This window comes from Miniopterus schreibersii (assembly GCF_964146895.1).
Source record: "Miniopterus schreibersii genome assembly, chromosome: 2".
NCBI classification, from domain to species: Eukaryota; Metazoa; Chordata; class Mammalia; order Chiroptera; family Miniopteridae; genus Miniopterus; species Miniopterus schreibersii.
In genome coordinates this window covers 185,092,057-185,105,176 of record NC_138102.1, presented here as the reverse complement: position 1 = coordinate 185,105,176, position 13,120 = coordinate 185,092,057, and the positions used below count along the sequence as shown (strand labels likewise).

Below are 13,120 nucleotides of genomic sequence, written 5' to 3'. Positions count from 1 at the left end.
GGGTCCCAGGCCATAGACAGGTGACTTGGCTTGGTAATGATGATCATGGTGATGATGATGGTGACGATGGTGGTGGTGGTGGTGGTGGTGATGGTGATGATGGTGGTGATGATGGTGATGGTGTTGGTGATGATGGTGTTGATGGTGGTGATGGTGATGATGGTGGTGATGGTGATGATGGTGGTGGTGGTGGTGGTGGTGATGGTGGTGATGTTGATGGTGGTGGTGGTGGTGATGCTGGTGGTGGTGGTGGTAGTGATGATAGTGGTGATGGTGATGGTGGTGGTAATGGTGGTGGTGGTGGTGGTGGTGGTAGTGATGATGGTGGTGGTAGTGATGATGATGGTGGTGATGGTGATGGTGGTGGTGGTGAGGGTGATGATGGTGGTGATGTTGATGGTGGTGGTGGTGATGGTGATGGTGGTGATGGTGGTGATGGTGATGATGGTGGTGATGGTGATGATGGTGGTGGTGGTGATGGTGATGATGGTGGTGATGGTGATGGTGGTGGTGGTGGTGGTGGTGATGGTGGTGATGGTGGTGGTGGTGGTGGTGATGCTGGTGGTGGTGGTGGTAGTGATGATAGTGGTGATGGTGATGGTGGTGGTAATGGTGGTGGTGGTGGTGGTGGTGGTAGTGATGATGGTGGTGGTGATGGTGATGATGGTGGTGATGGTGATGATGGTGGTGGTGGTGAGGGTGATGATGGTGGTGATGTTGATGGTGGTGGTGGTGATGGTGGCGGTGATGATGATGGTGATGCCAACCACTCACCGACCCCAGACCAAGGACCACACACAGTGCTGAGCTCTCTGCTTCTTGATCTCACTGTGTCCTCCCAGCACTTCAACAGCGCAGATGGTATTATCCCCTTTTCACAGATGAGGACACCGAGCCCTTGGAGATGACGGGACCTGCCTAAGGTTTCCCATTCCCTAAATTGAAGTGTGTAGAGGAGTAATGAAACAGACTTCCTCCTCTGTTTTTTGGAAGTTTGTAAATGTGTGAGCAATCTATATGCCAAACATAGAAATGCACAGTTTTCCTTTAACCGCAAACCACGGGGGGCTGTGGAGGCAGCTGTGGCACCTGCAGCCTGCCTGGCTCGGGTCCGGCACCCTTACCCCTGCAGGGGCCGTGGCCTGTTGCTGTGGCTTGTACGCCGAGCGCCTGGAGCCCTTGCCCTGCTGTGTGCTGCTTGCTCCTGGAGCCTGACACATGTAGAATAGGTTTTCTGCAAATGGGCAGGCCTGGCGTCTGCTGCACAGGAGACAGGTGACTTCCATGCCCTGCTGGCCCTCTGCACGCCGGTGGCAGTCCAGTGGGTCTGGCTGGGCTTTGTGACATGTAGGAAGACCCAAGGGTTGGCCTGTGTTGCCTGGCATTCGGCTGGTGTGTGCAAGCAGCTGGCTGTGTGACTGTTGTCACTGGAACCCAGAAGTGTATCACTGTGTGGTAAATATAGTGACCAGAGGAATGGGAGTGGTCAGCAGAGACACTTGGGTGAGATGAGTCTTAAGGGAAAGGCGTCCCCCTGCAGGGAATGGTGGGCCTGGTAGTGGGAAAAATCCCCGTGCTTTTAGGTGTTGCTGGTGGTTCTGTAGAAAGAGAGGGACACAGGAAACGTGGGAGGCAGGGCCCAGATCACAGGGACGTTGAAGTCACGCTCAAAGGTTTGAGTGTTGGGGCACAGTCATCCCTCAAGCAATGCAGACTTCTCCAAAGCCCTGGGAAACCACTGAACCTGATAGACTGAGGAAGGGGATGTGGCCAGAGCTCCATTCAGCAAGCTCTCAGGTGCAGGACTGGAGAGGGTTAGAGAAAAAGCCAGGAGGCTGCCCAGGAGCGTGCTGGTGGTGACTGAACCACGGAGAGGGAGCAGGGTGCAGAGGGTGGTCAGATTGTGCCAAGTTCTTGGGCTCACCCCCAGCAGGGTGTCAGGTGACCAGACTTGGCCTGAGAGCCAGGTCTCTTGACTCCAGCCCAGGTTGAGCATGGTGCCCTCCTAGGAGGGGAAACAGCAGGAAGGGAGTGAGTGTTGGGCAGTTGAGTCTGTGGGAGGTGCCTGTCGAGACGTCTTCCAGGCAGTGGATGGCCGGTCTGAAACTCAGCCCAGGGGTCAGGCAAAGAGGGAGAGATTTGGGATCATTGGCACCGAGATGGTCCCTGGGCCCTGGGAGCCCGTGGGAAGAGGGAGATGTGGAGGGATGACAGAGGAGGCCTAGGACGAAGCCCTGAGGCAGCCTGAGGCTGGGGGCGCAGCGGGAGCCAATGAGCGACTACCCTCTGGTCTGTGGGCATCTGCTGTAGTTCAAATTGTAGACAAGGTGTTTGCAAAATCTTGGTCTTTCCCCAAAGGCAGTCTGTCTCAGCTCTAGACTCTAAGGTCGGTGCCCCTGAGACCCTCTCAGCTGTCCCTGGAATTTCACTGCCAGGCGAGACCCCAGCTCTGGGCAGGGAGCGTTTTCTTAGCCTGTCCGGGCCTAGAATTTTCCAGGAAGGGAGAGGCCAGGTGGGCAGGGGAGCGCATGGGCAGACACGGCTCTTCCCTGGGGGGAGGGGGGGTCCCTGATCCAGGGCTGAAGAATGCGGGACAGGAGGGTGCAGGGCCCTGTGCAAATTCTCCTGAAGACGCGGGGTGGGCGTTGAGGTCAGTGAGGGGAGCCCGAGCCCACGGGAGTGCTGTGTCCAGCTGTGCGTGGGCCAGAATGTCCCGTGGACCACCCGCAGTGAGCTGTGTACAGAAGCGACTAGGTCCTGGCCCTGCCCTTGGGAGCCCCCGGTCCGCTGGGACAGAGGTAGCCAGCGACGCAGAGCTGTGATTGCGGGGAGAGCGGGGCGCAGGCGGAGCCCCACGGGGAGGAGGTGCCTCCTGGTGGAGGGTCGTAGGGCAGAGAGAGGGGACAACAGGGGCTAAGGACGTGCGTGGAGGGTGCAGCACATGCGGGGCAGGAGGCGCGTGCCAGGCGCACACACACATGCACGCACACACACATGCACACCCCCTACGCGCGCGCACACATGCACGCACACACGCGCGCGCGCACACACATGCACGCACACACACATGCACCCCCACGCGCGCGCGCACATGCACACACACACACACATGCGCACACACACACATGCACGCACACACACACATGCACGCGCGCACACACACACATGCACGCGCACACACATGCACGCACACACACGCACACACATGCACGCACACACACACACGCACACACACACACACACATGCACGCACACACACGCGACAGCGCCGCCAGGGTGCGCCCCGTGGGGTCTGGCCACGGTGTCTGAAGGGCAGGGGGCGGGCAGCGACTTGAGGAGGCCCCACGGCCTGGGGGGCCGGGCGGGCGGGGAGGGGGACCCGATGGCGGCTTCCCAGGCGGCGCGCAGCCCCCACCGCTCGACGGGACGGGGAGGAAAGCCCTGGGCTGGCTCGGGGCGCTCTCGGCGGCGCCTGCGCACTGCGGGCCCTTCTGCGGCGCCTGCGCCCTGCGGCTCCTCCGCCGCGCCTGCGCCCTGCGGCTCCTCTGCGGCAGCCCGGGCTGCCCCGCCCCCTTCGCGTCCCGCAGCCTGCGGCGCCGGTGGCCGGTCGCCATAGCAACCTGCGGGCTTCCCGCGCCCGCGGAGGGGGGCGGACGGGTGGAGGGGCTGCCTGTCGGGTGGGGGAGCAGAGCGCGGTGCGGCAGGACGCCGGGGTCCCCCCCGCAGGACCCCAGGGGCAGCCCTGGAGGCTCCTCTCTGGGCCGACGCAGGGTCTCGGCCGGAGCCGGGGGCAGGGCTGGGCCCGCGCCGGGGTGGCACCTGCCAGGCGGGGGCCCCGGCGCCCTGGGAAGCGCTCACGCCTCCCCGCGCCTCGCAGCCGGAGGCCGAGCCCGAGGCGGAGGTGGAGGTGTACCGGCGGGACTCCAAGAAGCTGCCGGGCCTGGGGGACCCCGACATTGACTGGGAGGAGAGCGTCTGCCTGAACCTCATCCTGCAGAAGGTGCGGGGTCGGCGGGCGGGCGGGGCGCGGGGGCAGGGCGGCGGGGGCGCCCAGGTCGGCGGGCCCTCCACGCACCCCTGCTCCCGCAGCTGGACTACATGGTGACCTGTGCCGTGTGCACGCGCTCCGACAGCGGGGACATCCACATCCACAAGAAGAAGTCCCAGGTGAGCCCCCAGCCGGCCAGCTGCCCCTCGCCCAGAAGCAGCAGCCCCCCATGCCCGGGGTTGGTTGTGAGGAGTCAAGTCCCCCTCCCCACTTCCCTGCCCCCAAGGTGGGGGCCTGACTCCAGAAACCCATGGGCTCCCAGGGCCCCATGTCCAGTGCGAGGAGCACAGAACCGGGTTATCCCACCAGCTCCTCCCAGAGGCGCCCCCCTGGCTTTGGCCTGGCTCTGAGCAGTGTGACCATGGGGACCTGTGCCTTGGAGAGCACGTTCCACTTAATTGAGCAGCACTGGGCCTGGGTGCAGGGTGGGCCGCACTCCACCCTCAAACCTCCTTTCTTTCAGCAAGTGTTTGCGTCCCCCAGTAAACACCCCATGGACAGCAAAGGGGAGGAGTCTAAGATCAGCTACCCCAACATCTTCTTCATGATCGACAGCTTCGAGGAGGTGAGTGTGTCTCCCATCAGGTCTCCCTCAGGCCCCACGCCCTTGCAGAAAAGCGAGGGGGAAGAGGGGTGCCGGGGTGGGGAGCGCTGGGGGCGCACGGGTCTGGACTCCCACCAACGTGGCCCCCACTCTTCCTGATCTTGGGTAAGGAGCAAGTGAGCCCCCTTAGCTTGGAGCCTCCCACCTGTAAAGTCGTGATCACCTGTCTTACTTACCCTCAGGGTCGGAGATCAAAGGGGCTTGTGAATGGGAGACGGCATTTTACGGGCCTGCAAAAGTGCCACCCTTGCAGGAGGGGTCATTACTGTCCCCACGCCCACGCTGCACCGCCCACGCTGCACCAGGCGTGGGATTCCAGGGTGTCAGAGGAGTGGGGTTTCGGAAGTTATCCGCCTCTTTTGTTTTAAGGTTGGGCAAACTGGTTCCCAAGGCAAAGGGTGACACCTGGAAACAGGTGCTGGGAAACTGGGGCTGTGTCCCACTCCCGACCTGCACCTTGTGGGCCCAGCCAGGCCCCTCCGCTGAGGCCCTGATAGCTCACCTGCGCTCCTTAGAGGTGGTCGGGCCCTGGCGGCCTCTGAAGGAGGGGGCGTGGCTCCCAAGGTCTCCTAGATTCCAAGGTACCTTGAAGCACCTTAGGCTCAGGGGGCTAAGTGCCCCTCCAGGCTCACACACCTCAAAACTCCGAGTCACTCTGTACCTGCACACGAGCGGTGAAGCTCAGGGTGGGGTGGGGCAGGACAGGGTGGGAGGGGCTGGGCCCCCACAGCCAGAGGGAGACCCTGGAACCCGGGGGGCCGGGCAGTCCTCCAAACTGCCTGACTTCTTAGCCTGGAGGTGTGGTGAGGGACAGTGTCCTAGGGGAGTCCGTCTTCCCTCCCAGAGTCACATTCTCGAGTGCCCCTTGCTGGACACCGCCCTGCCCACAGTTAGGCTGTCTACGTTCCTGTGCTGGGCCTGGCGGAGGGTGGGAGACCTGGGTGGCCGCAGGTATCTCACCTGTGGCTCAGTGTTCTCACCTGCAAAATGGGAGTTTTTCGTGCCATCCTCCCGGGCAGCCCTGGGCGAGGGAGGGGTGGATGGGAGCCGGCCAGCTGTGCTGGGTGGTGGGCAGCCGACAGTTGATGTCCCCCTCTCCACCTTGTGCCCCACAGGTGTTCAGCGACATGACTGTGGGGGAAGGAGAGATGGTCTGTGTGGAGCTGGTGGCCAGTGACAAAACCAACATGTTCCAAGGGGTCATCTTCCAGGGCTCCATCCGCTACGAGGCGCTCAAGAAGGTGTATGACAACCGCGTGAGTGCTGGGTGGGTCCAGGGGGCCCCAGCCCCCTCCTGGAAATGCCCCTCCTCAGAACACCTGCAGCACCCAGGCCCTCGAAGGTGGCTCAGGGCCAGCGTCATGTGACGCTTTTCATGGCCACCCCGAGGGAGAACATTCCCGAGGTTGGACCCTGACCAACTGACCTGAAGGGGAGGAATCAGGTGGCGACCATTCGCTGAGCCGGGCACAATACCGAGGCTCGCCTCCCTCGGAACTTGGCGGTTGTGGGGGGGAGGGGGGGACCGGAGGGGGGCTCAGGTTCTTGGGGTTGCAGCTCTGTTCCCAGCCTAGCCCTGGGCCTGCTGTGGGTGTGAATCGTCGGGCAGTGGGGTGAATGTTAGCTGGGGACCCCAGGTGTTCAGCACTGCCCTGCCTGCTGGGCATGGCTGGTCAGCTGGGGCTCCGTCTCCCCTGAGGGGACTGCTCCTTGAAGACTGGCGTCGGAGCTGCTCGTGTCGCTGGGGAGAAGCCCTTCCTAGCAGCCTGGCTCAGGGCATCTCCCCACCTGCCCGCAGGTGAGCGTGGCCGCCCGCATGGCGCAGAAGATGTCATTTGGCTTCTACAAGTACAACAACATGGAGTTTGTGCGCATGAAGGGGCCACAGGGCAAGGGCCACGCGGAGATGGCAGTCAGCCGTGTGTCCACTGGGGACACGTCCCCCTGCGGGACTGAGGAGGACTCCAGCCCGGCTTCGCCCATGCATGAGGGGGTAAGGGCTGCACCGCTCGGGCAGGGGCCTCCTGTCCCTTGACTGCTTCCCATCATCTCCCTGATCCTTACAGCCCCGAGTGAGGTAGGTGTCGTTTTCCCCATCTCCCTGGTGAGGAGGCCGGGCTTCAGAGAGGGCGAGTCGCTTGCCCAGGGTCACACAGCAGGTTAGTGCCTGGGCCAGAGCTCTTTCTGCCTCCCTGAACAGTAGCCAGGCTGTTTGCCATGTCCCGGCGCCTGCCTCAGTGGGCCTGCTGGATGAGTGTGGGCGGTGACAGGCCTTCCCCGGAGAGAGATGGGGACATGATGAGCTGGCCCCCTTCCTGTTCCGTGACGTCCTGGGGCCACCCAGCTCTGCTCTGCCCGGCCCAGTTGTTTACCAGGTGTTGTGCATTTGCCCTGCTGGGTGCTTCCCCCCCCCCCCCCAGCAGCCCCAGGGATAGGAGTGAGGGTTCCTGTCCGAAGACCTGGGAACCCAGGGCCGCCGGAGGTACTTGCACTGCCCCAGGTCACAGGACTCTGGTGTGGCAGCGCTGGGCCTTGAGCCCTGCTCTTTCTAGGGCCCCGTCCTTCCCCCGGTGGGAACCCAGGTCAGTGGCAGCTCTACTCCCAGAGTCGCCAGTGGGGCCCGGGGCTCAGGCAGGAGAAAGCCTCCAGCCCACTGGCTGCTCTGCCTCACTTGGGGTCTCTCGAGGGGGCTGCTCAGAGCCGGGGCCTGGGAAGCGGACAGGTGAGTTAGCGCACCGGGGCAGGGAGGCAGCCTTGCTCAGCACACCTCCAGGAGAGGGGCTGAGGGTGACACACCGCGGGCTGGAATCCAGGTGCTGCTGCTCGAGTGACCTGGGACAAGTCTCTCTTCCCCTAAGCCTCAGTTTGCTCACCCAGAAATGGGTGAAACCCCTGCTCTGTCAGTGTTGGGAGGCTCAGGGAGCCACTGCGCCTCAGGCACCTGAACAGGGCTTGGCCCTCAGGTGTCCTCAGGAGCAGCCACTGTAGGGACTGTTTGCTGGTGACCTGCTTGGGAAGTGAGTCTGAGGAATGTAAATAATGCAGTACCACTGGCTGACGAGGGGGAGTGTATTTGTCGAACTTCTAATCCTGTCGCGTTGTTTTAACTGCGTATTATCTTCTTTACACCTTTTATTGTTGTCAGTCTCCTGCAATGCAAGTGTTTTGTAAACAGAACAAAACAGATGGCATTTCTTTCTAAAGATGGGTGAGAATGGCAGGGAGGGCCCTCTCCTGTTGCAAAAGTAGCAGGGAGGTGCTGGGGGCACAGGGAGGGACTTGCCAGGGCCACACAGCTGTTAGTGGCAGGGCCTGACCTCCCGGGGACTGCCCAGGCCCCTGCCACCTCTGTGCTCACCGCTGCTTAACCCCCTTTTCCAGGGGGGTCATTTGTAACCAGAGTTTGACAAATGCAGATTCTGTGTGTATTGTGGTTTCTGGTGTTTGTTTTTTATCTTTTAAAAACCTTCCCCGACTTGTGGGAGGACCGTCTGGAGCCAGCGGCTGCCGGGACTTTGGTGGACGTCGGAGCCCTGACGAGGAGGCTGATGGGGCTCCCGAAGTCTCGGTCCCAGCTCATCCTGTTCCTCAGATTCTTGTTTGCATGGGGAGGAGGGAGGAGATGGGCCAAGTTCCCTCTGCCTGGAACGCCCTTCCCCCCCTTCTTCACCTGGCGAACTCCTACTCGTCCTTCAAGACCCAGCTCCAGCGGCATCTCCTCCAGGAAGCCTTCCCTGGTTTCTCAGGCTTTTGCCTCTGCTCCCTTGTATCCTGTGCCTCTCTTTTTCTGTCTCAGCAACTAACATGCAGCGTGTGGTGGTTACTTTTCGAGTCTGTCACCCCCAGCAGACTGTGAGCTCCTTGAGGGCAGGGACCAGTGTCATGTGCCTGTCTGTGCTTAGTGCTCTGTTCCCCTGGCCCTGAGTGGGTGTGGAGAATGTTTGGTGAACTGAGCAGTGTGGTGAGAGGAGAGGAGAGGAGGGGATGGAAGCATGGACCACTTAGCCGTAGCACATCTATGAAAGAACACTGGGGGGGGTGACAGGGATGGGGAAGGAATTAGGGTGAAGAGCCCGGCCTTAGGGGGCGGAAGACCCGAGTTGCCGTCACAGTTTTGCCACGATCCTGCCCGATGATGTTAAAGTTGCCGCCACCTTAGTTTGCTCACTTGTCTGATGGGGTTAATGCTGGGTCCTGTCTGGCGGGCGGGCTGTGGATTCACGCGCTGTGGCAGGTGCTCCAGCGGCATCGGCAGCCAGTCTTTGCACTTAAACCCCCCACCCGTGTTCGGGGCCCTCAAGCGGCCAGAGCTGGCGTCCAGGCCGCTCTGCTGGTCCCCGAGCGGAAGCCATCTCCGGGTGCCCGCTGAGCCCTCAGGAGGGCAGGGCCGGCGACCGTAGCCCGAGTCCCCCCTCCCGCCAGGGGCTCCCACTTGGAGCTCTGGGTCGGGTTTCGTTTGAGGGCAGGAGGTGGGTGGGCTTTGGGACCCCCCCCCCCCCCCCCCCGCGTAGGCGGGCTGCTCTGGTGACTGCGCTCTTTGTCCCCAGGTGACCTCCTTCAGCACGCCCCCCACCCCGGAGCGGAACAGCCGGCCTACCTTCTTCTCCCCATCCCTCAAGAGGAAGGTGCCCCGGAGCTGGGTGGCGGAGATGAAGAAATCCCACTCGGCCAACGACAGCGAGGAGTTCTTCCGCGAGGACGCCGGTGGAGGTGACCGCCCGGGCCCGCGGCCTCCTGTGGCTCGTTCATTCATTCATTCCCTCACTCACACCTAGAGAGCAGCGGGGCCAGGGCGGTCCGGCAGGGTGGGGACGGCGCTGCGGACAGACAGCCCTGCCCTGAGGAGCCCCCTTCCCCGGGTGTCCGCGTGCAGGCCGAGGGCCCGCAGCAGTTGGCGCAGCTTCAGGGCTCCTGCCCTCGCTGCCACGGTGGTCTGACTGTTCCCCGCAGCGGGCCTGCCGAGGGCGAGGTGGGCTCTGGTTCATTCTTGTTTTGTTTTTTTAATCTTCACCCGAGGATATTTTTTCCATTGCTTTTCAGAGGGGGGGGGAGGGAGAGAAACATCCATGCGAGAGAAATACATCGATTGGTTGCCTCCTGCACGTGCCCTGACTGACCGGGGCTGAGCCTGCAACCGAGGTACATGCCCTCAGCAGGACTTGAACCCGGGACCCTTCCATCCACCAGCCAACACTAACCACTGAGCCACACTGGCCAGGGCCACATTTGGTGACTTTGCCCGGTTTTACTCCTTAGCGCTGTCTTTGGCCAGCTTGCCCTCACTCTAGAGCCTTCAGTGGGGGTCCTGCAGGAGGTCCCCAGCCCATCTCTGCTCTGCGCAGTCTCCAGAGGGCTCGAGCTCTCCGGCCCCCCGGGGCCCAGGCCTGTCTGTGGGCGGAGGCCCGCTGTCTGACCCACGCAGTCCGCATCTCTCCCAGCAAACCTGCGCCTCTGCATGGCGTCGGCCCCGCTGTCGGTCATCTGTGCAGCCAGGGGTGCTCCCGTTACCTCAGGAGCCCTGGGGGGCCACGACTGAAAGTCAGATTTCCATATTCAGAATCCCACCCAGCTGTCCCGCAGGGGATGGACTCTGGGGGGGCAGTTCTGGTCCACTCGGAGCTGGTGAAGCCCAAGTGTACATGTGAGTGTGTCCTGCACCGTCCCCCTCTGGACGACGGGACCACCCGGCAGGGCAGGAACTCCCTCGGTATTTGCTGGACACGTGGCAGGATGAAAGGGAGCTGGGGCTGTGGTGCTGAGTGGCCCTGCCTGCAGGGCCCAGAGGCAAGGGCCCCCTGAACCCTGGCCAGGGCCCTGTGTGAGCTCGAGGAGTGGCCTCATCCAGCTCATCTCACGTCCGTGGGAAAGCACTAATAACTGCCCACCTGCCTTCCGGGTTGACCCATAGACTGGGTGATGGTGACAAGTCATCCCAGGCTCAACCCAGGTCCTGCAGACCGGTGGCACCTAGTCCCAGTGACAGATGGGTCCCCAGGGAGCAGAGAAGTAACTGCCCGCGTGCCCCCAAGAGGAGACTCTGGGACAGAAGGGGGGTCGGGGAGAGCTCAGAGGGTGGGTGGGGCCCTGAGGAATGGGGCAGGGCGGGTGGGCAGCAGAGGGCAGATGTCACAGGCCAGGGTGACAGCGCCCAGCAGAGGGCGCAGCGGGGCAGGGAGGAGTGGCATGGGGCGGCAGGTGTCCCCACTCCCCCCTGACCGGCCTCCTCCCTCCAGCTGATCTGCACAACGCCACTAACCTGCGGTCCCGGTCCCTGTCCGGCACGGGGCGGTCCCTGGTGGGGTCCTGGCTGAAGCTGAGCCGCACGGAAGGGAACTTCCTTCTCTATGCACACCTGACCTACGTGACCCTGCCCCTGCCTCGGATCCTCACAGGTAGGCTGTGTGCTGCGGAGGGCTGGCGCCACCTCTCCCTGGCCACCCCACCTCCTGGGCCCTGGCCCCGAGGCCGGGCTGTGGGGTGTCCAGCCCTACCCATCATCCCAAGTCAGGCTCCCTGCGCATACCTGGGCCTCCGGGGTCCCTTTGTGTAGCGCTGTAGCAGCCCCTCGGGTCCCCGCTGTCGGGGGCCTGTCTGAGCCCCAGGCCGTCTAATGTGGGGAGGGTCCCGGCACTGCAGCCCTTGAGGCTGGGAGAGGAAGTGCGTGCGACCCTGCTTCCCACACTCCCGTCCTGTCCGCTCCCCGCCTTCCACCCTAGACATCCTGGAAGTCCGGCAGAAGCCCATCCTGATGACCTAGCCGTGCGCGGAGCCCGCGTGGAGCCCCCAGCCGGCCCGCCCCGGGAGTACTGCCAAGTGCCTACCTGTCCACCGCCACCGGGGTCTTCTGTGACAACCCAGCGCCAGAGCCGGAGCCAGGCGGGGCCACTCCACCCTGGGGCCAGGGCCGACTCCATGAACACCAGCCCAAACTGAAGTGCCTCTGTCTCCTCCCTGCTGGCTCTGCCCCTGCCCTGCGCCCACCCGCCATCACCCCCAGCCTGTCCCTGGAGAGCCCTCTACACCCAAAGACGACCACAGACGCCCAAGGCCATGAGAGAGCCAAGGAGCAGCCACCGTCCAGTGTGCCGATGCGCTTGTCCCACCAGACAGCAGGCGGGGCCCCCCAGCCGGGGCATGGGGGGCCCCCTGTCAGCACCTCCGAAGGACATGGTTTAGATTCTGTAGTGCTGTGCCAATGAACTTGAGCATCCGAGCTGGTCTCGGCCTGTCTGTCCGCCCTAGCATGGCCCTAAAGGGGTGACCTGGGGAGATGGGAACACAGCTGTTTGATGGGGTGGCCCTGGGCTGGTCCCCACCCCACACCTGGTCCCAGGAAGGCCTGGAGCTGAGCAGACAGGCCCGATCCCACCAGAATGGCCTTTGCTTCCAGCCAAAGAGCACCCCCAACACACCTCCAACCGGAGACACCCAGCTCCGTGCCTCGGGGGGCTGAGCCCCAGAACGTGGACTCTGAGGGCCGGTGGGAGGGCTTGGGAGCCAGACAGGGAAGGAGAGGGGTCTTTGCCAAAGGTGCATGGTGTGGAGCGGGGTTGCATGCTCCCAGGAAGGTTCTAATAGAACCTCCACTCTTCTGGAGGCCAGGAGGGGGTAGGGAGTTTCATCTCTGGTTTTCTAGAGCTCACTCCCTTCGCCTGAGCATGCTGGTCCCATTTCTCAGACCAGCTCACTGAGGCACAGGGAATTGGCTTCCATGCGGCCATCGGGTTGGGTGTGGGCGGCCCTCCAGCACCGCTTGCCCGCAGCTCGTCCAGCCAGCATTTCCATCTGGGAGGACCCACGTGCTCCTCTCCAAGCCTGAGCCCCTTCGGGAGCAGAGGCCTTGCCCAGCCCACTGGGAGCGAACTGTCAGCCGGCCTCTGTAGCTTCATTGCTGTGTTTGATGTCCCCAGGAATATCCGAGGGGCTCCTGCTGTGCGTTTAGAGGTCCTGAGGGGGGGGGGGCAGATCAGAGGGCTGTTCTCCCATCTGTTTTTATGCTTGCTCCAGGGTTTGCACTGGGCTCCGGAACAGGGACTCCTCTGGGGCTTTCTCTAGATTTTGTATGCTGTTATTAAAAGCGAGCTATTGCATTTCATTCTGCCTCAGTTTGCCCACCTGTAACATGGGGCTGATACCACCTACCTCACTGAAGTCTCCCAGGTTCCAGTGTACCACTGGGTCAGGGGGCGGCCGCCAGCCATTCTGTACCCCTGGGGTCAGGGTCAGACTCTGGACACTTACCTCCCCCTCCCCCGCCCCCCTCGTCACTCTGTCCCAGAAGACGCCTGACTGGGTTGGGTTTGAGCATCCTTGAGTTCTCTGACCGCCCAGCTCCTGCTTGGCGGTGCCCCCACTCCGCACGATTTCATGTTCCAAAGCAAGGTCACCGGGCAAGGGCCATGTCTCACCCCAGAGCAGGGAGCCAAGCCCCGGAGCCGTGAGCCCACAGTGTCCAGCGCGCCAGGTGC

The 13,120-nt window shown here is 62.8% G+C and overlaps 1 protein-coding gene across 2 annotated transcripts in view; it reads left to right on the top strand.

Annotated features, from left to right (window-relative positions):
• KIAA0930 overlaps positions 1-12,746 on the top strand; it is a 32,098-nt gene extending 19,352 nt beyond the window's left edge. For both annotated transcript variants that reach the window (XM_081130392.1, XM_081130393.1), the window contains exons 3-10: positions 3,878-4,000; positions 4,090-4,167; positions 4,512-4,613; positions 5,768-5,908; positions 6,451-6,645; positions 9,200-9,362; positions 10,886-11,044; positions 11,369-12,746. In XM_081130392.1, coding sequence (XP_080986518.1) covers positions 3,878-4,000; positions 4,090-4,167; positions 4,512-4,613; positions 5,768-5,908; positions 6,451-6,645; positions 9,200-9,362; positions 10,886-11,044; positions 11,369-11,409 — 1,002 coding nt within the window. In that variant the 3' untranslated portion in view covers positions 11,410-12,746. The remainder of the gene's footprint in view (positions 1-3,877; positions 4,001-4,089; positions 4,168-4,511; positions 4,614-5,767; positions 5,909-6,450; positions 6,646-9,199; positions 9,363-10,885; positions 11,045-11,368) is intronic.
• The last annotated feature ends 374 nt before the right edge of the window (positions 12,747-13,120 follow it).